At 43.2% G+C, this 25003-nt stretch overlaps 1 protein-coding gene across 1 annotated transcript in view; it reads right to left on the bottom strand.

The window, feature by feature from the left end:
• Positions 1–1720: 1720 nt before the first annotated feature.
• The window catches only part of LOC307225005 (1-phosphatidylinositol 4,5-bisphosphate phosphodiesterase zeta-1-like), a 40248-nt gene continuing 16965 nt past the window's right edge, over positions 1721–25003 (bottom strand). Inside the window, exons 5-13 of the mRNA XM_079992565.1 lie at positions 24570–24714; positions 22187–22339; positions 19305–19523; positions 18533–18689; positions 12790–12906; positions 9138–9310; positions 4586–4718; positions 4338–4487; positions 1721–1870 (exon numbers count right to left, since the gene is read on the bottom strand). Coding sequence (XP_079848691.1) covers positions 1773–1870; positions 4338–4487; positions 4586–4718; positions 9138–9310; positions 12790–12906; positions 18533–18689; positions 19305–19523; positions 22187–22339; positions 24570–24714 — 1345 coding nt within the window. The 3' untranslated portion in view covers positions 1721–1772. The remainder of the gene's footprint in view (positions 1871–4337; positions 4488–4585; positions 4719–9137; positions 9311–12789; positions 12907–18532; positions 18690–19304; positions 19524–22186; positions 22340–24569; positions 24715–25003) is intronic.

The raw sequence follows: 25003 nt of genomic DNA, 5'->3' as shown, positions 1-25003 counted from the left end.
TGGTTCCCTCACTGCAAGAAGCGAAGTTACAGGGAACCAGGCAGAGGGCCTTCTCAGTAGTGGTGCCCGCCCTGTGGAATGCCGTGCCACCAGATGTCAAAGGAAAAAACAACTACCAGTCTTTTAGAAGACATCTGAAGGCAGCTCTGTTTAGGGAAGCATTTAATATCTGAAGGATTATTGTATTTTAATATTTTGTTGGAAGCCACCCAGAGTGGCTGGGGAAACCCAGCTAGATGGGTGGGGTATAAATTATTATTATTATTATTATTATCATCATCATCATCATCATCATCATCATCATCACTTAGGTGCGCCAATTGCTGCAAAACTCTTCTAGTCAACTACTAAGACATGAGGTGAAGGAAGCTTGGCTAAAACTCTGAATTCCTGTTTGCAGCTGAGGATATGTGGCAATGTTCTGTTGCAGGCACTGTGTATTAAGAAGCTAACATTCTTTACCATACCTCTGCCACAGCACCATTCTGAAAAACGGTGTTGGTATTTTCCTTGAAGGCCAGAGGATTAAACACTGGAAATGAGCTCCAAATGCAATAGCAGCTAGAGGGAGACACAAAGCACTGCAAAGAATTTGCTTCTTGCACAAAAGTTTTTTAAAAAATAAATAGATAAGTGCAAATATTTGCTATCATGCAAATCCAGTCCATTACGTCTTCTCATTAACTTCTGTGTGCTAGTGCAAGCCTCTACCTAGCACCTTTAAGAAGATCCCTCCTGGATCAAACCAATGGCCCATCTAGTCCAGCTTCCTGTTCTCACAGTGGACATCAAGATGCCTGTGGGAAGCCTGCAAGCAGGACCTGGGTACAACTCTGCACTTGTGATCCCCAGCAACTGACAGTCAGAAGAATACTGCCTCCAACAGAGGAGGCAGAACTTAGCCATCATAGCTAAGAGCCATTGGTAGCCATATCCTCACTGGCAATTTCATTTCCCAGAAGGTGGAAGAAGCAACAAGGGGATCATCTGCCTTGGACCTAGTCCTCACCAACAGGGAAAAGCTGGTCAATGAAGCAAAAGTACTGGGAACCTTAGGAGGAAGTGACCATGTCCTCTTGGGTTTCATGATTCAGAGGCAAGGGAAAGCTTACTGTAGTTGTACATGCACTCTGGACTTTAAGAAGGCTGGTTTCAAAAAGCTTGAGGAACTACTGGGTGAGATCCCATACTCAATGAGAAGGAAGCTCAAGATGGATGGGAGTTTCTTAATGGTGAAGTACTGAAGACACCAATTCCAACAAGAAATAAAAGAAGGAGGCATAAGGAGCTTCAAATAGCTCAAGGGCTGCCACATGAGAAGATGGAGCAACCTTGTTTTCTCCTGCTCCGGAGGGTAGGGGTCAAACCAATGGCTTCAAGTTACAAGAAAGGAGATTCCAACTAACCATCAGAAAGAACTTTCTGACAGTAAGAGCTGTTCAACAGCAGAACAGACTTCCTCAGAAGGCGGTGGACTCTCCTTCATTGGAGGTTTTTAAGCTGAGGTTGGATGGCCATCTGTCATGGATGCTTTAGTTGAGATTCCTGCATGGCAGGTGGTTGGGCAAGACAGACTTCGAGGTCTCTTCCAACTCTTCAGTTCTATTATTCCTCCACAGATATGACTTATCTCCTTTTAAAGCCATCACTTCATTTTGTGGGAGCAAATTCCATAGTTTAGCTACGTGTGTGCTGTGTGAAGAAATCGGGTGCCTTCTGCTTTGATTATGGTTGCTTTATTAAACACGCAGCTGGGAGGAGTAGTGATGACATTAACCCAGGACATGAAAGCAGTACCAGATATATACAAAGAGCGAGGCGGGCTTGAGGGTCACTCCGAGCTTGGAGACCAATGGAACATGGCGGTATCCTAGAAACAAACCAAGAAGAAGATTTTTTTCCCCAAACAATGTCCTAAATCTAAAATGCACATCCAATAATATATGATGAAAGAAGGAGCTTAAAAAAAAAAATACCATGCCAATTTTAAATCCACACATGTGATGCATACAGACCATGCTTTTAAAGCTTCCTTTGCCCCCAAATCCCCAGTTCTGTAGTTTGTTAAAGATGGAAGGAATCGTAATCCTGAGAGGGGTAAACTACAGTTCCCAGGATTCTTGGGGAAGGGGCAGTTATGCGCTTTCAATGTGTTTCAAATGCATGTTGTGTGTGCAGCCATGTTCATACAATCCTTGGGGAACTACCTATGTGGAAAAGCAAGAGACCAGGTTCTTCCAGAGAGTTAATGCAGCCTGGTCAAAGAAATTGGGTATGCCCAGTGGAGAATTTGCTTGTTCTCTCTGCCACCCCATGGCACACCCCATTTTCTGGCCCTGTGGATCACTGCTAGATGAGAAATATCAGTGAAGAGCTCTGAGAGGCCTCCATGTACGGGCTTCCTACTCTGCCACACTAGAGAGGCCTCCACCCATGGACTTCCTGCTCTGCCCATGGCTGGGGTGTGGACCCTCAGCATCCTACAGCCCCTTGGCCTATGCTCTACGTGGGGCTACCTTTGAAGGTGACTCGGAAACTGCAATTAATTCAGAATGCGGCAGCTAGACTGGTGGCTGGGAGTGGCCACCAAGACCATATAACACCAGTCCTGAAAGATCTTCATTGGCTCCCAATACGTTTCCGAGCACAATTCAAAGTGTTGGCACTGACCTTTAAGGCCCTAAATGGCCTCGGTCCTGTATAGCTGAAGGAGCGTCTCCACCCCCATCATTCTGCCCGGACACTGAGATCCAGCACCAAGGGCCTTCTGGCAGTTCCCTCACTGTGAGAAGTGAGGTTACAGGGAACCAGGCAGAGGGCCTTCTTGGTAGTGGCGCCCGCCCTGTGGAACGCCCTTCCAGCAGATGTCAAGGCAGTAAACAACTATTTTACTTTTAAAAGACACCTGAAGGTGGCCCTGTGTAGGAAAGTTTATAATGTCTGACGCCATATTGTTTTTGATATTTGGTTGGAAGCCACCCAGAGTGGCTGGGGAGACCCAGTCAGATGGGAGGGGTATAAATAATAAATTATTCTTATTCTTATTGGCCACACTCCCAGCAACTATGATTGCTTCTTAAGAGACCTATGTGTCCCCTGCAGAACACACAGAGTATTGGATAATATGGAGATCTGGCCCTCCAATTCTCCCCAGGCCACACACGCTCTGCAGACACAGCTCCCAGTGGCCCTGTTTTGTAACCCCATTGAATGCTTGAAACTATCTTCTGAAGGTGCCTTCTGCTTGCCTGAAGGAGAGAGAGAGAGGTGAGTGTATGGTTCTGGGGTGGGGGTCATCACAAGGGCCAAAGCTGACCCTCCAGGTCTCTCTGTCTGGTCCTTGGAACTCTCCTCAATCCACACTCCTCACTGGCCCTGTTCGCCTCCCAGGTGCTTTTGCCTGGCTGCAATGTGTTCTTAAATACTCACAATGCCTCTTGCTTGTCTGAATGGACAAGGTCCATTGTAGAAACTAGCTGACCACATAAGGTCAAATTTGCATCCATGTGGCCCCTGGAAGGTTGCCTAGGAAGGAATATGGCCCTCAAGCTGAAAAATGTTCACTGCTTCTGTCATAGAAGGAAAAGTTCTTTTGATCTTGCAAAATAAAAAAGAAAGTTGTCTAACTATTTTGCTTCTTCGTTTCTTTTGGCACTCTTGACAGTAGAGATTTACTTTAGCTTTCCCAGAAAATCATCCTTGTATGCCATTTAAAGTAATAATCTCTCTTTATTTTATACTGCTAACTTCATACTGGTAGATTTGAATGCATTTTTATTTGTGGTTTTCCTGTGCCTTGATACTGATAAATAGACATCTTCCTCTTCCATAATAGCATTGCTAGATTTAGTCTGACAGCACATAGACTTTGTTGTCTTGTTAGAGACTAAATATTTCAAGACGGTTCATGTAGCCTGAAATACAGCTTAATAATTCTATGGATATTTCATTGGGTTGTGGATATAATATTAAACACAAAGAAATATTTTATAAACTGATTTTATGTGGGAGTTTTTTTAAATAAATATTGTAGCTACAAAACAAGTATGAACCCGTTTGATGGATTTCTATCACACAAACTTTTAAATTCTCCTAAAATGACTATATTGATTTAAAGGCTGCCTTTGTCTATGGCTGATTTGGCTAATTTAATTCCTCTGTACAAAACTGTAAATTATTTCACCCCAATCTAGAGCTCTGTAGCCACTCCAGCAACAGGGCAGCTGTATCAGCGCAGTGCAAAATTGTCTCAAACTCCACAGTGAACGGGGAGACCCATGCATGCACAAATATTGTGTGTGTGCATGCTGACTCCTCCCATCCCTGCTTAATCTTACCTTTATTCAGGCTCATAACTGGCAAAGTAAATTGACCAAGGAAGTCATTTGCAGTTAGTGCCATCTGATCTTCTAAAACAAAGCGTATTAAGGCAAGATCGGGAACATTGATGTTAAACGTGAATGTTTCATTCCATCTAGGATTCAAAGCTGCAAGAAACAGGAGGGGAAATCTAGTTGTTGGACATGTGTTTTTGAACAGAGCTCCGCTGAACATCTTACCCAAGTTCATGGTGTGTTAGACTTACCATTGTTCTTTATGACAGAAGTCTGCTGTTTATTCATATCTCCAGGAACTCCATGAATCTCTATCTTGACTACAGGATCAGCCTTGTTACTCTTGGATAGGTTGCTTGGTGGCAGCTGGCAACCACTGATAATCTGCATAAAGGAAATCAACCACCAGCATGAATGAATTGCTCAAATTACAGAGATACGTTCCCACAAGAATCCACTTTGAGACTTCTCCTTTCACTGTTGGAAGATCTGAAGTGGCGCTGGTGCCTCTGGAGATGCTGAATTCAAGGTGCCTGCTTGTCTACCCACTCCCCTTTTTCTGTCTACACATGTTCACTCCACACACTTAAAGAGAATTAGTGTGGAATGGCAGTACGCTCCGTGTCGTCTGAATAAAAGATGACACGGTCCAGGCTGCTAGGGCTTTGGGGGTGAGCACCAGGGCTAGGCGTCCCCACCCACCCACCCCAAAAAAACCCACGGGCGAGTGGGGACTCCAGGGATTGCCAATCAGAAGGTCAGCAGTTCGAATCCCCGTGACAGGGTGAGCTCCTGTTGATGGGTCCCAGCTCCTGCCCACCTAGCAGTTCAAAAGCACATCAAAGTGCAAGTAGATAAATAGGTACCGCTCCGGCGGGAAGGTAAACGGCATTTCTGTGCACTGCTCTGGTTCTCCAGAAGTGGCTTAGTCATGCTGGCCACATGACCCGGAAGCTGTCTGCGGACAAACGCCGGCTCCCTCGGCCTATAGAGTGAGATGAGCGTGCAACCTCAGAGTCATCTGCGACTGGACCTAACAGTCAGTGGTACCTTTATCTTTATCTTTTACTGCGCTGAAATTGATTCACTCTACCTTTTTCTGTTTTTGCTCTTGTTGCAACAAAAACATGGGATTGTATCCAGGTACGAATTACTCAGAATAACTCTAAGTAGGTCTACTCTAAGTAGGACGAGCATGGGAGACAACCCATCATCAATATTTTATAACAACAATATTGCTAGTGTGAGGGTAGACAGCCCCAGCATCAAATGATGGAGGGCACTCTGAATTTCTGAATTTACAAATTTCACATGATACAACCCCAGCCAACATGGCCAATGGTCAGAAGTGATGGGAGTTGTAGTCCAGCAAACTCTGGACTACAAACGGTGAAATTTCGCAGTCCAATTCAACCCTGGGATGAGAGCTTTGAAAATGCCACATAAATAAATACTACAGCACTCCACGGTGTTATCCTCTTTAAGTCTCTTGAGATTTTCAGAATTACAACCATTAGCCCTACTAAGAAGATTGCTATAGCATGGATCCCTATATAGTGTTCAATCTTTCTCCCACTGTCAACAACAGGAGTCATCCATTATCTGCTGCGGAAGAAGGAAAAACATCCATAAGTATATATGATTTAAATGCTTTAGAAAAGATTCACTTTACCATAAATATAAAAATAAGATGTTATAAAATCAGCAGAACACAGAGTCGTCCAGGACCAATATTGTATAACACAAAATGTATAGGCATAGACCCCCCAGAGTGCTTGGGTGATACCTATATCTCAAACACTTTCTTGTTTCATATGATTCACTAACTTTCAAATTATACTTTGGAGAACTTTGGGAGTTTCTCAGAAGCTTGTCAGGGGTTTCTTAATCAGATGAATCATAATGGCAGATAAGCTTTCATTACCAAAACCTCAAAGTTTTTTTGTTGTTGTTTTTTAAAAACTATGATGCAATAATTCATTAATCCAATGAACCTGAATGTTGGAAAATTCAGAATAGATAAAAGGAAGTGCTTTTTCACACAGTGTATAGTTAAACTGTGAAACTCAATCACACAGGAGGCACTGTAGGACACCAAATTGGCTGGCTTTAAAAGAGGCTTAGACAAATTCATGGAGGGCAAGGCTATTGATGTCTATCTTGTACTTCTACTTGTCAGGTGTATTATGCCTCTTAATGCATTAGGGTTGTCCTGCCTTTGAATATGGAGGTTCTTTTTCACCAATACTCTTTAATCGACCAACTCTCCACAAATTAGTCCAACCTCTTCTTACAAATCTCCAAGGAAGGAAAGTCCACCACCTCTCGTGGAAGACTGTTCCACTGCTGAATCCTTCTTACTGTCAGAAAGGTCTTCCTGCTATTTAGTCAGAATCTCCTTTCTTGTAACTTGAATTCATTGGTTGGGGCCCTAGCCTCTGGAGCAGGAGAAAACAGGCTTGCTTCATCCTCCATGTGACAGTCCTTGAGATGTTTGAAGATGGCTATCACATCTTCTCTTTACCCAGGCTAAACATACCAATTCCTTCAACCATTCCTTATGAAGGAGGGAGAAAACTATCTGGCCTTGTTTAACATAACATGCATTTTAAAAAAAAATAACGGTGAACAAAATCTTTGTTAAAGGTTGGCAAGATGGGAAGAGAATGCTTATTCTGTAGCCAGACCACCCCACACACACACACAAAAAAAACCCCACACACTGTACACCGCTGGTATTTAATAACCTGTCAAATGTCTTTGATAACTATTTGCAGCTTGCTGGCCACAGAATTTATAGTATTTGAGGTATTTTCAACAACAAGCATAGCAGAGTACCAGGAAATATTACAGATAATAAATCAAACCTGTTTGATTTATTTTTGTTCAAACAGGCAATTTTCCAGAACCATCTCTGTACATGAATATCACAGCTTGCCCCGAAAGGTTTAATTCAATTTGCCTCTCTCTATTTTCAACATGCTACGGTAATGTTCTAAATTGCAGCTGAAGAATGACCTAGGTGTACTGAGAACGAGATCCTTGTAAATAACAGTATTTAATGAGGCTGCCTTGTAAGCAGAATGCCAGAATTTTTTGAATGAAGAAGTGTGCATGCACACGAAAGCTCATACCAAGAACTAACTTAGTTGGTCTTTAAGGTGCTACTGGAAGGAATTTTTTAATTTTGTTTTGATTAATTTCAGTGTGTCTGTTCTGAGCATGGATGGAAGGATCTGTCAATTCTGGTTTTCCCCATTTGTCACTGTACCAGTCTTACATTCAGTGCTCCACATTTCTACAGCAATCTGGGAAAATTCATCTGCTTTTTTCTCCCCGTAAACTCAGTTTTGCAAGCAATTTCCCCTAATATAGTGCGTTTTGCATGTTATTCTCCCTAATGTATTTATTTTCATGCACATTTTCCCCAAATATATGAATTCTGTACACATTGTCTGATTGCACAACTACACTGCAAATTGAGATAAGTGAAAATTTTGAGGAATAGGTTTGCATCTTTAGGTAGGGCTGGAAAAGTCTCCTGTCTGAAACTCTGGATGCTATCAGTGCAGACCTTGCATGGGGAACCTGTGGCCTTCCAAATGTTGCTGGCCTACAACTGCCATCAACCTTGATGAACTGGGGCCATAGGCACCAACTTCAGGGGGTCCTGGGGGCCAGGGCACCCACAAAAAAACCCCTGTGGTTGCATGGCCCTGTCCTTGCCACCACTGAACCGCCCACTGCCTGCCACTGAACAGGACTGAGCCAATGGGGAAGTCCACTGTGTGCTGTCCAGGGTGCTGATCACTCCTTAGAAAGAGATGCATTGCACTGTCCTAGCTGGTTGGATTTGAAAGGACTTAACCATGCTTGACTGGACTTACGCAGATTCCCTCAGCAGGACAGGGTAGGGATTTTACCTGTGGGCACATGGGCCAAGAGTCACCAGAGATGTACAACTGAAATGTTCAACCAGTAATGAATTTGGGATATTTTCTTTTTTAAAAAAAAAAAATTAGAGCTTAGGAGAAGTAAGGTAAAGATAAAAGGTAAAGGACCCCTGTATGGTTAAGTCCAGTCAAAGGCGACTATGAGGTTGCGGTGCTCATCTCGCTTTTAGGCCAAGGGAGCCGGCGTTTGTCCACAGACAGCTTTCCAGGTCATGTGGCCAGCATGACTAAACCGCTTCTGGCACAACAGGACACTGTGATGGAAACCAGAGTGCACGGAAACACCATTTACCTTCCCGCTGCAGCGGTACCCATTTATCTGCTTGCTCTGGTATGCTTTCTTTTATTATTATTTTTTATTAATAATAATATTTTAATTAAACTTTTATAATTACAAATATCATGTACCATAATCCAATCCTACCTTTACAATCCCCACCCTCCCACTGGCATCCCTCATTTTCCCCTTCTGGTTTGTTACATTGTTTGTTGTATGCTACATGTAAATATATACTATTAAATGTTGTTACATTGTCATCCTCCATTTTGAAATTCAATAAAGTTGTGAAAGATTATTCAAATCTTGACAATGAGTCCATTTCTTTTTGTTGTTTCTGCAAGTATCTTGTAAAAAATCCCCATTCCTTTTTAAAGTCACTGTTGTCATTTTCGCTCTGGTATGCTTTCGAACTGCCAGGTTGGCAGAAGCTGGGACAGAGCAATGGGAGCTCACTCCATTGCATAAATTGGAACTGCTGACCTTCCAATCAGCAAGCCCAAGAGGCTCAGTGGTTTATAATACATAAGTATCATATATGAATAAGTGAAAGGTTGAATGAAACCTTCTTACCCTTACTGTAAGTGTAAGTGCTCTGAATTTCATGTTTACGTCATGTGGGTTGTAGTCTGTGTCTCTCTTTCTCAGGAATTCTGGTTTTAAGATATAACCAGAGCCACCATTGTCCAAAAACTTTCCATTCAGTAGATCCATCTGTACTCCTGGTGTCTGGAAGTTTAAGGCCACTGCAAGTGGGGGAAGAGATATTTTTAGTTGCATACAATGTATTGTGTGAGCAGTTGTTGTTGTTTTTAATGCAACTGAAGTAATGGCTAATTTTCAGAAATATTTCCCCCCCTACACACACACACACACACCAGGTTCTGATGAAACACACACATACAGAGACATTGAAAAAACAAATGGGAGTGATGAAACTGCAAGGGCTGGGCCTCTTAATTTCTGGTGCATGCAATGATCACATACCACAACACTTGCACATTTTGCTCTATGCACCTATATCAGCACGTGCTTGTAACCTCTTCTCCTGCCAGCTGAGGTGTGGGACTCTGGCTCCTGTGCACATCTCATGGGGATCGTGGGATAACATACCTCCCCACTCTTTAAAATGCAGTTCAGAAAAACTCTTGGTGGTTTCATAATCTATCCTATGCAACTGTTCCATGGGGCACAAGAGCTAGGGACAGCTTCCTAGAGGCTAGAAGGGTGTTTGCATGTGTATCCAGAGCACTGTGGGAGTTGCTGTAAGTGCATGTTTTTGTCAATAAAGAATTAACTATCAGATGTGTACCTTCCTTGGCTGGGGGTGTCTAGGGCAGAACGGGGTGGAGCAACAATTCTAAATTTCATCTTTGTACAGCAGCCCAGTTTCTACACATGCGGATGGCTCAGTTGGATAGAGCGTGATGCTGATAATGCCAAAGTTGCAGGTTTGATCCCTGTCTGTCACCCTGCATTGCAGGGTGTTGGACTAGATTAGCCTCAGATGAACCCTACAATTCTATGAGCCTATGATTCCTCTCTAACCTCCATCCAGAGAACCAAGAGTCATTATCAGTGTTCAAGGGCCTGTTCCTGCTAGGCACTTGGAGTGTGAAGCAGGGCTGGTGTGGGGTGGGGTCTGGGGAGGGTTTTGAGGACCAGATAATGGAGAACCATATTTGGTCCCTGGGCATGAGGTTACCCATCCCTGTCCATTAGTTTGGCAGCCACTGCAGAAAGAGCATTCCTAGTAGTGCCACCTGGACTAGGTAACAGCTTAAGTTGGAAGATTGACCCTTTCAAATGGGATTTAAAGACCTGTTGTGCTCAAAAGGTGCACAGAAGCAGCCTTGTGCCAAGTTAAACCATTTGTCCATCTAGCCTAGTACTGTCCATTTTTTCTGCCCTCGGCAGTCCAATATCTTAGGCAGAGAAAGCTATTTTCCATTGCCTGCTATAAGAACCTTTTAGCTGGAGATGCCAAAGTTGGAACCTAAAGATTTTCTGTCTGTTTAGATAATCTTCTTATCTTTAATTTGTCTAATTGATTTCATCTAGATTTACTGACTGCTGTTTAGCTTCTCTCTGCTTGGCATTCTTTCTGGTAGTTTTATTGTTCTGTTTAGGTTGTGTTTCGTTTCATTGGGTGTTGTGTTGCTGGAGAATACTTCAAAGCGAGGTCGTGAATTAAATAAAACTAGATAGGTAAGGTAGATATTTCCACCACAACCTACTCATCTATCCTGTAAATCAGCCTGGCACTCTCTAGCTGTTTTGGATTGCAACTCATTTCAACCTCAGCCAGCATGACCATGCAGGCTGAAGCTGATGGGAGTTCAAGTTGAAAACATCTGGTGGGCACCAGGTGGGTAAAACTTTCATCTCTTAGGCATTTAAATGGAACAGGGATTATAATAAATATAGGTGACAGTTTGATAAGGAAGCCTGTAGACCTTAAGACTGCAGTCTTGTTGCAGTTTTGCTTGGGAGGAAGATCACATCTATGCTATGCATTTAAAGAACACTTAACACACACATGGCTTCCTCCAGTAATCCCAGGAACAGTTGTTTATCCCCTCACAGAGATACTATTGCCAAACATCCTACAAACCTACAGTTTCCATGGGGTTGTTTTTTCAGCCATGTGCTTCAACTGTGTTTTAGACAGCAGGTGTAGATGCGGCCAAAGTCTCATTGAGCTTGATGGAAAATATTTCCAACTCAACATACACGCATAGCTTCAACATTCACAAGGGACTGACCCCCCCTCTCTCTCTCAGACTGTATTGCTACTCCCTTTATACAAGTCTGATGATTGGCAGCATGTGGACAAGCTCAAAATAGTTATATCTCAAAGGGCAAAACTCTTTGGTTCAGAACCTTTTTAATTTCATAGAAATAAAGTCACTCCTTCCACATGTCACCCATTCAGTTCTGGGTGCTGCAGTGACATTTACAAATCATCCAATTTCCTGCAATGCAGGCTGCCTGAGTCCTGAGTGGCACTCAATAAATGATCCTTTCACGCCAGGAAACTGTCCACTGCCAACAATGCACCCAGTCAAAGCTTTTAGAGGCAAGGAGTTAATATCACCAAACAGATCACTTTATCTTTTGTTATGCATTACACACATGCCATTAAAGAGGAGCGAAAAATGAAAGCAATGAGCAGGAAGAGATGTAATTAGTATTTTTGTTCTTCCCCGCAACTGCCGCAGGATGAAACAAAGTACATGGCTTCATATAATGAATTTGTTGTTACATTTCCCATTGCAATGACAAACAAGTTAAGACATAAACATTAGGCAGTGTGCTACAGGAAGAAGACTTAGACATCTGTTTGGGAGGCCAGCACGGTATATTTTTGAGCATGAGGGATTGCAATTTTGACTCAGCCATATGTCCGCTATCATTAAGGCTGCATTCAGGTCAGGGCTGGGGAACCTTCCACTCTCCATAAATTATTGGACTACAACTCCCATCAGGCCCAGCCAGCATGATGATGGCAGTTGCAGTCCACCACATCTCCGCCTCTTTCCAGCCTCCTCTTTCAAGCAGATTGGATGCTTTCATTTCTGATTTTAAACCGTGTACAGCCTTCCATTACATCCAAGTTGAGGCAACTGCCCTTTGTTTATGAGTAATGCTCCTATCATGGCTTCAGAACCTGGCTTGTGCTGGAACCATAGTTTACACAAACCATGGTTTCCTGAGTTCAAATGTCACAGAGAACTGTGGTTAGTCTGTTACAAAAAGATACTTTGCACATCCCCGGTGCACAAAGAGAGGAGGAGGACCACATGATCCACCCTGCCCCGACTCTCCACTATGGTTCTCCGTTACATCTCAGACTGGCCAATGTGTTTGATGCTTCTTTGCTTTACTGTCTCCAGGTGTGTAGAATCTTTGGCTCTCCCAATGCTGCTGAAATATCATTCCCATCAACTCTGGCCATTGGCTACACTTTCTGGAGCTGATCAGAGTTCTAGTTTAGCAATATCTGAAGGGACAGAAGTTCCACACACCTACCTTAACCTCATTGCCCTCCTCAGCCCTCTGGCCTGTGACTGCAACCCAAAAGCGCTCTAGAGTCCAATATATGTCAGCCCCCAACCCACTTTCATCCATGTGAGACATTATCAAATCTAAGCCATATGTCTGAACCTATTTTGGTATTTCATGCATGCAAACACATCACATAAAATTAGATGGAAAAGCCTACCCATTTGGCACCCAACGTTCCAGAATTCTTGTGGATCATAATTTGAAGAGTCTGTCCTGGTTCCTTTGGGGTAGATTCTTGTAATGAAGTTTGTAGTGTGCGCAATGAAGTCAGGAGCTGCAAAGAGGGATGGTGCACATATTTTATTAAAAAGTACAAAAGTTTAATATTTCAAAGGTAAGATAATTTGATGTGTGTTTGTGGCAAAGTCACCATGCAATATTCATGCCCACAATGCTACGCAATATTTCCTTTCATCTCGTCTATGAACTCATATTCAAAAGTAACACTTTTAAAAAAAATAAACATAAACATAAACCTAGCCATGGACCCTGGAAATCAACATAACCATGAACCAGTTATAGATGGGATATCAAGGATAGAGTCCACTGGAAGAAATCTCAACTGTGGTTTAAAAAAAAGGCTGTAGTCCATATGGTCACAGGGAGAACATGCAAAAATGTGCTTGTTGTTCAAAACAAACAAAGAGAAAGCATAGGTTCAAGCGAAAGCATATGTTCAGTTATTCTGATTTCAAAAGGGAGGGTAAGTATGCACTAAACTCTCTCCCACTGGAAATGATGTGATTTATTATTGTTTATATTATTCATTTATCACTGCATTTATACCCCACTTTTCCTCCAAGCAGCTCAAGGTTATCCCCCTCACCATTTTATCCTCAAAACAATACTGTGAGAAGATGGTGAGGCATTCCTGCTCCTTCCAGCTCTCATCTCCTGCAGCCCGACTTATGATGTAACTTCCTGGCCCTCCAGCTGCTGCCATGATGGCAACCAAGCTACCCAGCAGGCTGCTCCCTTGTGCAGAAGTGGGCACTTCTACATTCTAGTCCCCAGCATAGCTCTATTCTGGAAGAAGTCTCGAGAGCCATAGAAATGGACTAGAATGTGAACAGAGTTTCTGTACCCCATAAATGGACATAAATCTGATATCAGGAAGCGCAAGACATAGAAACTAGTTCGAGAACACTTCAATCTCCCAGGACATTCTATACAAGATCTCAAAGTAGCTGTCTTATTACAAAAGAATTTCAGAAATAGACTGGAAAGAGAAGTTGCTGAGACATTGGATTCTTATCTCATTATACATGATATAGCTATTTTTAGCCATCTCTCCCCTTGATTTTTCCTGTAAGACCAGTTGGCAGTCGTTAACAGTCGTCAACAGGTTTACCACACCTATCAGCCAATCACCCATTCCCACCACCCTTCTGAGTAATATCCCTCCCCACCCTCTCACTATATATAAGGGTCTGGTGACTTCTGTTTCAGTGTATCTGAAGAAGTGTGCATGCACACGAAAGCTCATACCAAGAACTAACTTAGTTGGTCTCTAAGGTGCTTGGGACACTGGTGGCGCTATGGGTTAAACCACAGAGCCTAGGACTTGCTGATCAGAAGGTCGGCAGTTCGAATCCCCGTGACGGGGTGAGCTCCCGTCGCTCAGTCCCTGCTCCTGCCAACCTAGCATTTTGAAAGCATGTCAAAGTGCAAGTAGATAAATAGGTACCGCTCTGGCGGGAAAGTAAACGGCATTTCCGTGTGCTGTTCTGGTTTGCCAGAAGTGGTTTAGTCATGTTGGCCACATGACCAGGAAGCTGTACACCGGCTCCCTCGGCCAATAAAGCAAGATGAGCGCCGCAACCCCAGAGTCGGTCACGACTGGACCTAATGGTCAGGGGTCCCTTTACCTTAAGGTGCTACTGGAAGGATTTTTAAAATTTTGTTTCAACTATGGTAGACCAACACGGCTACCTACCTGTAACTGTATCCCATAGAGAGCTCTTTCACTACAGCCATACCTATAGGAAAGTGAGGCCTACAATTGGCCAGAAATATATTCCTTACTGAAGAAGGTTCTTGCCTTTCGCCTGCTTCTTTGCACTTTGCAGCATGCATGGAAGTGGATACAGCGAGTATCTCATCAGATCAATGTGTGCAAGAGCCCGGACACCCCTGTAAGTCCCCTTTCCATTTGGTCAACCTTAGCTGGAATCCAACATGGCGGCAACAGCTTGGCTGCGAACCACCTGGGATGGCCTCACAACCCACCTGTGGGTCCCAACCCACTGGCTGAAGATCTATAATGTAAACCTTTCAACCACCAGACTATTAGAGAAATGAACTAAGGATAAATTCTGAATTCCATTATAGCTCCCACTCCACAAAACAAATGTTGTGATTATGCAAACTGCAGGAGGCCCAATTTGCATCATTTATTCCAGTTCAGGGGAGGGGTTGTTTAAGTGGGTGATTTGAGAAGCCCCGAGAATCGTAAATTTTGCTACAATTTCTAGGCAATCCATCTCTCTCTGCTTCCAGTGCTGTGCTATGTCTCAGCCAGGAACTCTTGATATGAAATGGGAATCCCTATGCGATGCAGCAGCAACCAACATATGAGCCTGTGCTATTTTTTGTACTCATTTGAAATATTTATACGCTGCGCTTCTGATTAAAAGCCTCCAAGGTGGCTTGCAACAACCACTAAATAAATCCTGCACAATATTAAAATGAAAAGGATACAATTATGTCAAATGGCAACAGCAGAAGTTATGAGAATAAATGAAGCAGGAAACAGGGGTGGGCAGATGAGTCCATTTCACGTATATTCATTATTTGCAAGTCTTTTCCATCCAGTTTCGGCCTCAGTCAAAGAGTGCTTAGAAATGTGGGAGTTTTGTTAGGAAAGGCATTCCAGAATATAGATGTTGTTGTTGTTGTTTAGTCATGTCCGACTCTTCATGACCCCGTGGAGCAGAGCACGCCAGGCACTCCTGTCTTCCACTGCCTCCCGCAGTTTGGTCAAACTCATGCTGGTAGCTTCGAGAACACTGTCCAACCATCTTGTCCTCTGTCATCCCCTTCTCCTTGTGCCCTCAATCTTTCCCAACATCAGGGTCTTCTCTTCTCATGAGGTGGGCAAAGAATTGGAGCCTCAGCTTCAGGATCTGTCCTTCCAGTCCTTCAGGGCTGATTTCCTTCAGAATGGAGAGGTTTGATCTTCTTGCAGTCCATGGGACTCTCAAGAGTCTCCTCCAGCACCATAATTCAAAAGCATCAATTCTTCAGCAGTGAGCCTTCTTTATGGTCCAGCTTTCACTTCCATACATCACTACTGGGAAAACCATAGCTTTATATACATTCCAGAATATATATATATAAACATATACTGTTCTTTTTTTCTTTAAAAAATGTTTAGGGGTACTCTCATTTTCCTACTCATATTGAAATACTGCCCCTCAATGAGGCCAAACTTAGATTCACAAAATGTTTAGGGGTATGCGTACCCCTGTGTCCTACCAGAAAAAACACTCTTTGTTTGTGTGTGTGTGTGTGTGTGTAGGGGGGGGAGAGAGAGAGATATAGATAGATAGATAGAGAGAGAGAGAGAGAGAGAGAGAGAGAGAGGGATAGAGATAGAGATAGAGATAGAGATAGAGATAGAGATAGAGATAGATAGAGATGATAGAGATAGAGATGATAGAGATAGAGATAGAGATAGAGATAGAGATAGAGATAGAGATAGAGATAGAGATAGAGATAGAGATAGAGATAGAGATAGAGATATTCTTGCCCGCACCCCTTACCATAAATGTCCCAGGGCAGGTTATAACAAAGTAGTATAGAATTATAACAATAGGTTTAAAAACTTTACAGTTATAAAACAGGGGTGGGGACATTCTAAATGTAAAAGAACAGTATACATTCAATAAAAAGGGATTTGACCAGAAAACAAAAATGCTTTGATGGCCAGAGGCCAAGGTAAAAGGTGCAGCTTAACTCAAAAGCTGTATAATGGAGACAGATACTCAACACACTTCGGCAGAGGGGAAGTTCCACAATTCAGGTGGAAATTTAGGTGCCAACCTTCATGCAGATTTTTAAAATCCCTACTTTAAATGCATATTCCTGAAAGCTTTCTCTCACAAAAATAAGCATTTCTAAAAAACTTTTTTTGAGCTGACAAGTTCACCCCAAGCTTCAGAGAAGTGTACAATCAAGAGGGTGAGCTGCAAGGTTCTTATCTGCATTTTAGTTCAGGAAGTGCAGAACAAGTCAGGTCATATCAGAATTCACAAAGATCAAAATCCTCAAGCGCCGTCCCTGGCAGTGAAACAGATCGTCCTCCAAGTACATGAACAAACAACATCAACCCAATGTCTGAAGGACAGCAAGGTTAGCAGCCTCTGAGGATGTTTCAGGATGTTCGCACCATGGGGAATGAATGACCTGTCGCCTCCTGCCTAATCTCAGAAGGTGGGGAGAGGCATCCTTAGAATGATCTCTGAAGCAGATCTTATAATATGGTCAAGCTTCTGTGGGAGAAGGTAATTCCTCCGATAGCTCCTGGCCCTAAGTTTCTGGAGACAGTAGTACCCAGATAATGGTTCATGTTATTTTGCTCTTTATAGAGAGAGCCACACAAAGAGTTAATCACTCCATTATTTCTGTCTCAGCTGGGGTACCTAGCTAATTATTACAATGACTTTTCTCCTTGCAGATCAATATAAGCTGCTGACAGCAAGAAGAAGAAAAAACCTGCAAAATTCATAGCAACCTCCATTAAAATAAGGGCTGCCAAAGTGCCCAGAGTTTTAAATTGTATCATTTTAAAATTCTAATTGATTTTAGTCATTTTACCCACTCAGTAGTGTTTATTCTTGTATATATTTCTATTATGCTTAGATCTGGAAGCAAATGACTGGTGTCTCACTTGAGTTTGGTAATTTTCCCTGCTTAGTTGTTCACATATGTGTGTGCATTTTATGTTTTGTGCAGATTGCAAAGGCCAGTGGCTGAAACAAATAAATATCTCTTTATTGGATTTGGCTCTTGATGCAGTAAAGGTAAAGGTACCCCTGCTCGTACGGGCCAGTCTTGACAGACTCTGGGGTTGTGCGCCCATCTCACTTAAGAGGCCAGGGGCCAGCGCTGTCCGGAGACACTTCCGGGTCACGTGGCCAGCCAGAGCCGCACACGGAAACGCCGTTTACCTTCCCACTGGTAAGCGGTCCCTATTTATCTACTTGCACCCGGAGGTGCTTTTGAACTGCTAGGTTGGCAGGCGCTGGGACCGAGCAGCGGGAGCGCACCCCGCCGCAGGGATTCGAACCGCCAACCTTTCGATCGGCAAGTCCTAGGCGCTGAGGCTTTAACCCACAGCGCCACCTGCGTCCCACCTTGATGCAGTAGAGTACGGCAAAGATCAGTAATACCACAAAGATGCAATCTTATGCTCACCTATCTGGAGGTAAATCCCACTGAATGATGTTCAAATGACATCTACAAGAGGGTCCTTAGGACTGATTCTCTTGCATGTTGCAAGTTTAAGTCTACTTACTTGGAAATAAGTTCCAGTAAAATCAGTATGACTTATTCCCAAGCACAGAGGCTTACAATCTGGTTGCAAAAGGTATTCTGGAAGCTGCACTGACTATGAAACACATTGGGGTATTATTATTATTATTATTATTATTATTATTATTATTATTATTATTGCTTTTTCCCCACTGGGACTCAATGGGCATCCATCTAGTCCCATTGAAGTTAATGGACATGACTAACTCAAGAGCCATTAATTTCAATAAGTCTACTCTAAGTGGGACTTAGTTAAATACCATTCTGTGTAACAGCAGAAATGTGCCATGCATAAAGTTTAGTTCTTCCAATAGTTTAAAGAAGCAAATAGCAGCAAGTGTCGATTTTAGAATCTTGTAAATTACCTCTCTTGCTTATAAGTTTTTGTCCTTTCACCTCCCCGATGGAATTATTTTGATAAAACTTCTGCTTCTCCTTTGAATCTTCAAAGCTGACAAAAGACCGGGAAGCTGTGTATATCACAAGTTCTGACAGCAACATGGCGACTTTAACCTTATGAGTCTGTGAATAAAAAGTTAAAAAGCATTAGAGCCTTGCAAAGTGAGAAATATGAGGTGATTCTCTCCTGGGGCTTTTGTATAACTGAATAGCTAAGATGCCCTGTTCATTGAACACCAACCATCAGTTAATAGTCACTGAGACAGGCAACATGGCTGCTGCTTTTGCAAAAATCTGGTGTGCTGGAGGTTAAGGATAGAGGAATCTATCAATTTCAGTTCTCTTCCTTTCTCATTTTCCCATTTTCCCAGTCTTAAATTTTGTTCTCTGCATTTTTACAAGCAATTTGTGATTTAAAAACCACCTCTGATTAATTAGTGCTGATGAACACATTTTGTGTATATCTTTGACTAGTATACACATTTTTACAAACAATTTGCACTAATGCAATGCATTTTTATGTTGTTTTCACTGCTGCACACATCTTTAATGCACATTACCCTCAATATATGCATTTTAGTACACAATGTTTGATTAGAAATCAGAGAAGTGTGCATTTCAAAGGATAGCTGGGTTTCTGTTCATGTTTTGGTTCAAGAAGTGTGAATTAGCTACTTTCTCACTGAAATGCAAACAAAATCTAATTCCTTCCCCACCTCTAACTGAAGGTATATTTACCTTCTTGTCCTTCTTATCCTTTTTGGGTGCTGATGCCAATCGAGCAAGCGGCTTCTTGATTAACTGTGCTTTAGGGTCTTCATCAACAAGGTCATCCTCTGACTCCATGGCCTCCTCGAGCTCTGCTATTTGGCCCAGGCATCTCTGGCCCCTGCGTTGCAGGGTTTCTTCCAGAGTTCCGACTTTCTTATTTTTTATCAAGATTTTGAATTTCAGTTGCTGCGGGGAGAAATTTGAGGGCATTCAGCACAGTAAAACCACACAACCATACAGGAACAAAACCCATTTTTGTTCAGGTATCCACTCTGGAAAAACTTTATGCAAACCAGACCAGCAGACGCCATGAAAAGGAAACCATGGCTATCCCCTCCACCCCTCTTTCAAACCCCAGAAGCCATTCATTTGTTCACATCCAAGTCATCGACCAACATTATGTCATGGAGATTCGACTTGCATGTAGGGATTAGCTTTTGGGCTAACGAAAAGGAAACCATGGTTATCCATTCCACCCCTTCCTGCAAATTAGAGAAAAGAAAGAAGCTATGCTGTGACCACTGCTTGTGGTGAGCCCCACCCTTGAGACTTGTTGGATGGGGGGCCGCTAGGGGCGCATTGGAAGATGGCCGACAATACCATCTCTCCGGCTCACACGAGGTAATTAAGAGGCTGTTATGGGAGTATGCAGCCTCCCTTGTTACCCCCAAGGGAATGGGGAACACTGCCTCACCTGCGGTTGCCATAAATCACCCCCGGATTTGAAAGAAGGGGGTGAGGGCACTAGGCGCACAGCCCTCACGTGGGACGGTTCTCCCTGACGCTGTCTCTAATTGCGCGGCCTGGTTGCAGGAGCTCAAAATAAACAATTAGAGAGAAGCAAATGCACATATTTCGAGTGAAGATCGGGAGTTAAGACTGCTAATTAAAGTGACCTCTGTGAAGTGGAGCGACGGGCTGGATTCAACAATATATTAAGAAGAAGATACATCAAAGGGTCGGTTTGTCGGAACGGGACTGAAAGGAGGGGGGCTTTTCTTTTTTTATCTTATGTGAGTACCTAACAATCCTCCCCCCCAAGAAGAATCATTGCAATTACTGATTACAAGCAGGATGATTAAGAACTGTGTGGAAATAAATTACTAATCAAAGGCATGGCTTGTGGAATATCTGGAAAGGAATGAAAGGCCTTTGTGACGCAGTTATAAAAAGATACTTGTTAGGGCAGGCCTGGCTACAGGATTTATGATCGAGGGGGAGGAGACCATGGTTTGTTATTATATCGGACTGTGAGTTTGACCTGGCAGTACCCCCTTAGAAGATTGAGGAGAGACTGACAGACCTGCAAAGATTAACGGGCAGACTTCAAGAATGTTTTGTACGGAAGTGCAGAAATGGGTCTGTCTGTTTGAATATGGCTCTTGCAGGAATGAAAAATCCACACAGGATATAATAACGTTTGTTTTCAACCCGCTTGTGGAGACTATCAGAGGTCACAAAGAAAGGAATATATGACAACAACAAGAAGATGAGGAAAATAATAAAGAAGATTGAATGGAACTGTGAATACTATCTGGACAGAACTGTGAACATTAAAGCAGCAGCAAGAGAGATGTTTGGATCCCTTTCTGAGCTCGAAGCATGGGTACCCCCAACAAAATTTTTAAAAATTTGGCTGTGTAATTTGGAACTAATGTGATTTGATTGGTTTGTTAATAAAAATTATATTTTTTAAAAAAGAAACTTGTTGGATAAATTATCCTTCTCCTAGAGAAGCCTGGTGGCATTTCTCCACCCACAATCTGAGTGCAATTTTGAGAAGCATATAGTTCTAGGAACAATTCAGCAAGCAAAGGAGCCATAGTTATGAGTCAGTTTACACAAGTGTGGTCCTTTCTTCAGGACTGCAGCAACATGCATGTGTGAAGAAACTCAGGCAGCACAACTCAAGTGTTGCACACCAACACTGCATATAGCCTCATGTTGTCATCTCAAGGACAATGTGTCGTTCCTGAGATATCAGCATGGCTTGTCTATAGCTTGGAATGTCTCACATCTGGCTATTTGTTTTACCTGGAAAACAATCATATTTGAATTTGTTTGAAGAAGGGGGGTGGGCAATGTGTAGCCTATACAGGAAGCAGTCTATCAATCCATGCAACATCATATTTGAATTTGTTTGAAGAAGGGGGGTGGGCAATGTGTAGCCTATACAGGAAGCAGTCTATCAATCCATGCAACACAGGCTCCTCTGCCCTCTCATGCTTGCAATATTTATTTCCTTCCAAGAAGCTAAAGATGGCATAAGTGGTTCTTCCCCATTTTTATCCTCACAACTACCCTGTGAATTAGGCTAGGCTGGGAAATTGTGACCATCACAAGGCCATCCCTCATCTTCATGGCCAGGTGAGGATCTGATCCTGGGTCTCCTCAGTCTAATCCATGGTGGCTAACCTGCGACACCCCAGATGTTGATAAACCCCAACCACTAGACATGCTGGCTGGGACTGATGGGAGCTGCAGTCTTCCAACATCTGGAGGGCCATGGCTTCCCAATCTCTTGTCTAACCACTGTACCACACTACTTCATTTCATTCACAGTTTTAAAGGCTCTGGAATGAGCTATGGGGAGAGGAGGGGTGGAAGTGGAAGAATGGGCTGGAACAAGAGTGATATTGATCACAAGCCCTATGAGCACCATCTCATTTCCCTCTGCCCAATCTCATTTTTTATGACTAAGATATTCCAAACTTCAAATAATCATTATGCTGCAAATGTGCACAACAGTTGCAGAGCTTGCACACAAACACACACAAACTGACACACACCAAAACACACCATCTTTTACAATAATTATAATAATGTTGGGTTGGGGGAGTGGATGTTACCTCTGGAGAGGGTAGTTCAGATGGCATGCTATCATCCAGTGTTGAAATACAGAGGGTATCCCTGAGAATGTCTAGCAAATGGCCAGCCATCTTCTCCTGTTGCGGAGCGCTGCAGTGATTCTCCAAAGATAGTGTAAGGGGATAATCTGATGCCTGGAAATTTAACATAAAGACTGTTAGTATTTTGAAACTGAGGAAGTCCATTAACAGAAGAATCCAAACCTCAACCCACGTAAGCTCGAGGGTAGTTGAATGTGTCATGGGCATCCCACCACCCAGAACTGCCTGGCTGTTTTGGCCTTTACCAGTGGGGAGAATCCACAACTGTCATAGGAAAAGTGTGGGTGGAAGGAAGCTACTGCAGGCAATGGTCAGTTTAAACCCCAAACGAGGTGTTTCAGGGGTAATTTAGGAGCAGATTTGAGCTAGCCAAGGATCCTCTAGATCAGTCTTTCTCAACCTGTGGGTCCCCAGATGTTGTTGAACTACAACTCCCATCACCCCTAGCTAGCAAGGCCAGAGCTCAGGGATGATGGGAGTTGTAGTCCAACAACATCTGGTGACCCACAGGTTGAGAATCGCTGCTCTAGATACTAAGCCATCGGCAACTTGTTGCTACTTCAGCCTTTCTTCAACACTGCCGTTGCCACTAGTGGTGCAAGCATCAGGAATACAGCTGCACTGTCCCACCGCTGCTCACTAGGGGTAAGGATTGCTTCCTGAATCACTTTTTTTAGGGAAAAATACATGCTTAGTTGCAGATAATGACCAGGAGCAAAGTTGAACTATAGAATGTGCTCCCACAGGAGGTAGTGATGGCCACCAACCTAGAAGGCTTCAGAAGAAGGTTAGACCAATTCATGGAGGAGAGGTCTATCAATGGCTAGTAGTCATGATAGCAATGCTTCTGAAAACCAGTTACTGGAAACCACTGGAAGGGAGAGTGCTTATGTGCTTGAATCCTGCTTATGAGTTTTCCCACAGGCATCTGGTTGGCCACTGTGAGAACAAGATGCTGGACTCGATGGTTCAGCAGGTTCTTCTTATCTTCTTATGTTCTTAGGAGGATTCCAAGGGCCACGTTAGGCATGACCAAGAGCTCGTCCATGCCCATCTGGGATTTGTGACTCTGTTTTCTTTTTAAATGCCTGCAGCTGCCACATATTAAAGGTAAAGGGACCCCTGACCATTAGGTCCAGTCGTGGCCAACTCTGGGGTTGTGGCGCTCATCTCGTTTTATTGGCCGAGGGAGTCAGTGTACAGCTTCCAGATCATGTGGCCAGCATGACTAAACCGCTTCTGGTGAACCAGAGCAGTGCACAGAAATGCCGTTTACCTTCCCGCCGAAGTGGTACCTATTTATCTACTTGCACTTTGAGGTGCTTTCGAACTGCTAGGTTGGCAGGAGCAGGGACCGAGCAACGGGAGCTCACCCCGTCGTGGGGATTCGAACTGCCGACCTTCTGATCGGCAAGTCCTAGGCTCTGTGGTTTAACCCACAGCACCACCCACGTATTAGGAAGTGGCTTTTACAAAGAATGGGGATTGCTGATAGCGGACAGAACATAACAGTGGAATGCTGGGCTGCTTTGCCCCTGAATTTCAAGGATGGTTTCTTGGAGAGACGCTCCCCAGTTTTGGAATGTGAATTTGATCTCTGGTGACTTTGACACTATGAAAGTGGGAACTGGCTGTGTTTGAACTGGGTGCTTGATGTAATATTGCTTTAATAAATGTTGGTGAACAACTTAGTTCTCTTTCACAACTGAGAAATCTTCAGATAAGCAAATAAATAAACAGCAGTCACACAAATGCGGCCCAAATTGTTACGAGGAGCAGCCGTTCGCGAAACATATCAAGGTTTTCCTCACTGCACAGCAACTGTGCTGTTCTGCCCACAGTAATTTTCACAAAGGAATTACAGTGGAACCTTGGTTTAAGAACAGCTTAGTTTATATACAACTTGGATTAAGAACGCTGCAAACCCAGAGGTAGGTGTTTGGGTTTGTGAACTTTGCCTTGGAAGCAGAACATGTTCCGCTTCCTGTTGAGTGTGTTCCATTTGCAAACTGAGTCCCCCACTACTATGGGAAAGCACGCCTTGGTTTAAGAATGCTTTGGTTTAAGAACGGACCTCCGGATGGATTAAGTTCGTAAACCAAGGTACCACTGTATTTTTGTTTCTGTTATCCAGCCTGCGATGTGTCACATCTAAGATCTGTTTTATGCTTTCTGTAGGTCAGCTGACAACATCGTATAAGGCTCTCATAGGTCGGCAGACCACCCACCCTCAGAGTCATTTGATACTGCTGTGAGACAAATAGGTACCCCACGGTGCCCTGTGGACATTTTTCAGAGCTTTTGACCAACTACATGCACCTACCTCAAAAGCATGCTTGTGGACCACATCGATGACATTCTTGAAGGTAATTTTGCTCGTCAAGGTATGTCCATGATAAACCACAGGCTCATTATTTGGACCATCCCAACAATCAATTTCAACACAGCGGCATCCCTTCTTCAGGGAACTTTAAATTGAAGAAGAAGGAGAAGGAGAAGGAGGAGGAGGAGGAGGAGGAGGAGGAAGAGAAGAAGAAGAAGAAGAAGAAGAAGAAGAAGAAGAAGAAGAAGAAGAAGAAGAAGAAGACAATAAAAAGATCTGTGTCCCATTCATCAGCACTCATATTGCTTTCTGCTTTCCAAATAATGCTTGTTTAGCTATGGAGTTGCACTCTGCTAGAAGCTCAGATAGGGTAGCACACATTTTGATGATCCGCAGTTTTTAAGAAAACAGATCTTCTCCGAAGCAGTTTGCAC

The sequence above is a fragment of the Podarcis cretensis genome (genome assembly GCF_951804945.1).
Source record: "Podarcis cretensis genome assembly, chromosome: 10".
Classification (NCBI taxonomy): Eukaryota; Metazoa; Chordata; class Lepidosauria; order Squamata; family Lacertidae; genus Podarcis; species Podarcis cretensis.
The sequence above is the reverse complement of the archived record's forward strand: the minus strand, read 5'-3'. Positions and strand labels throughout refer to the sequence as shown.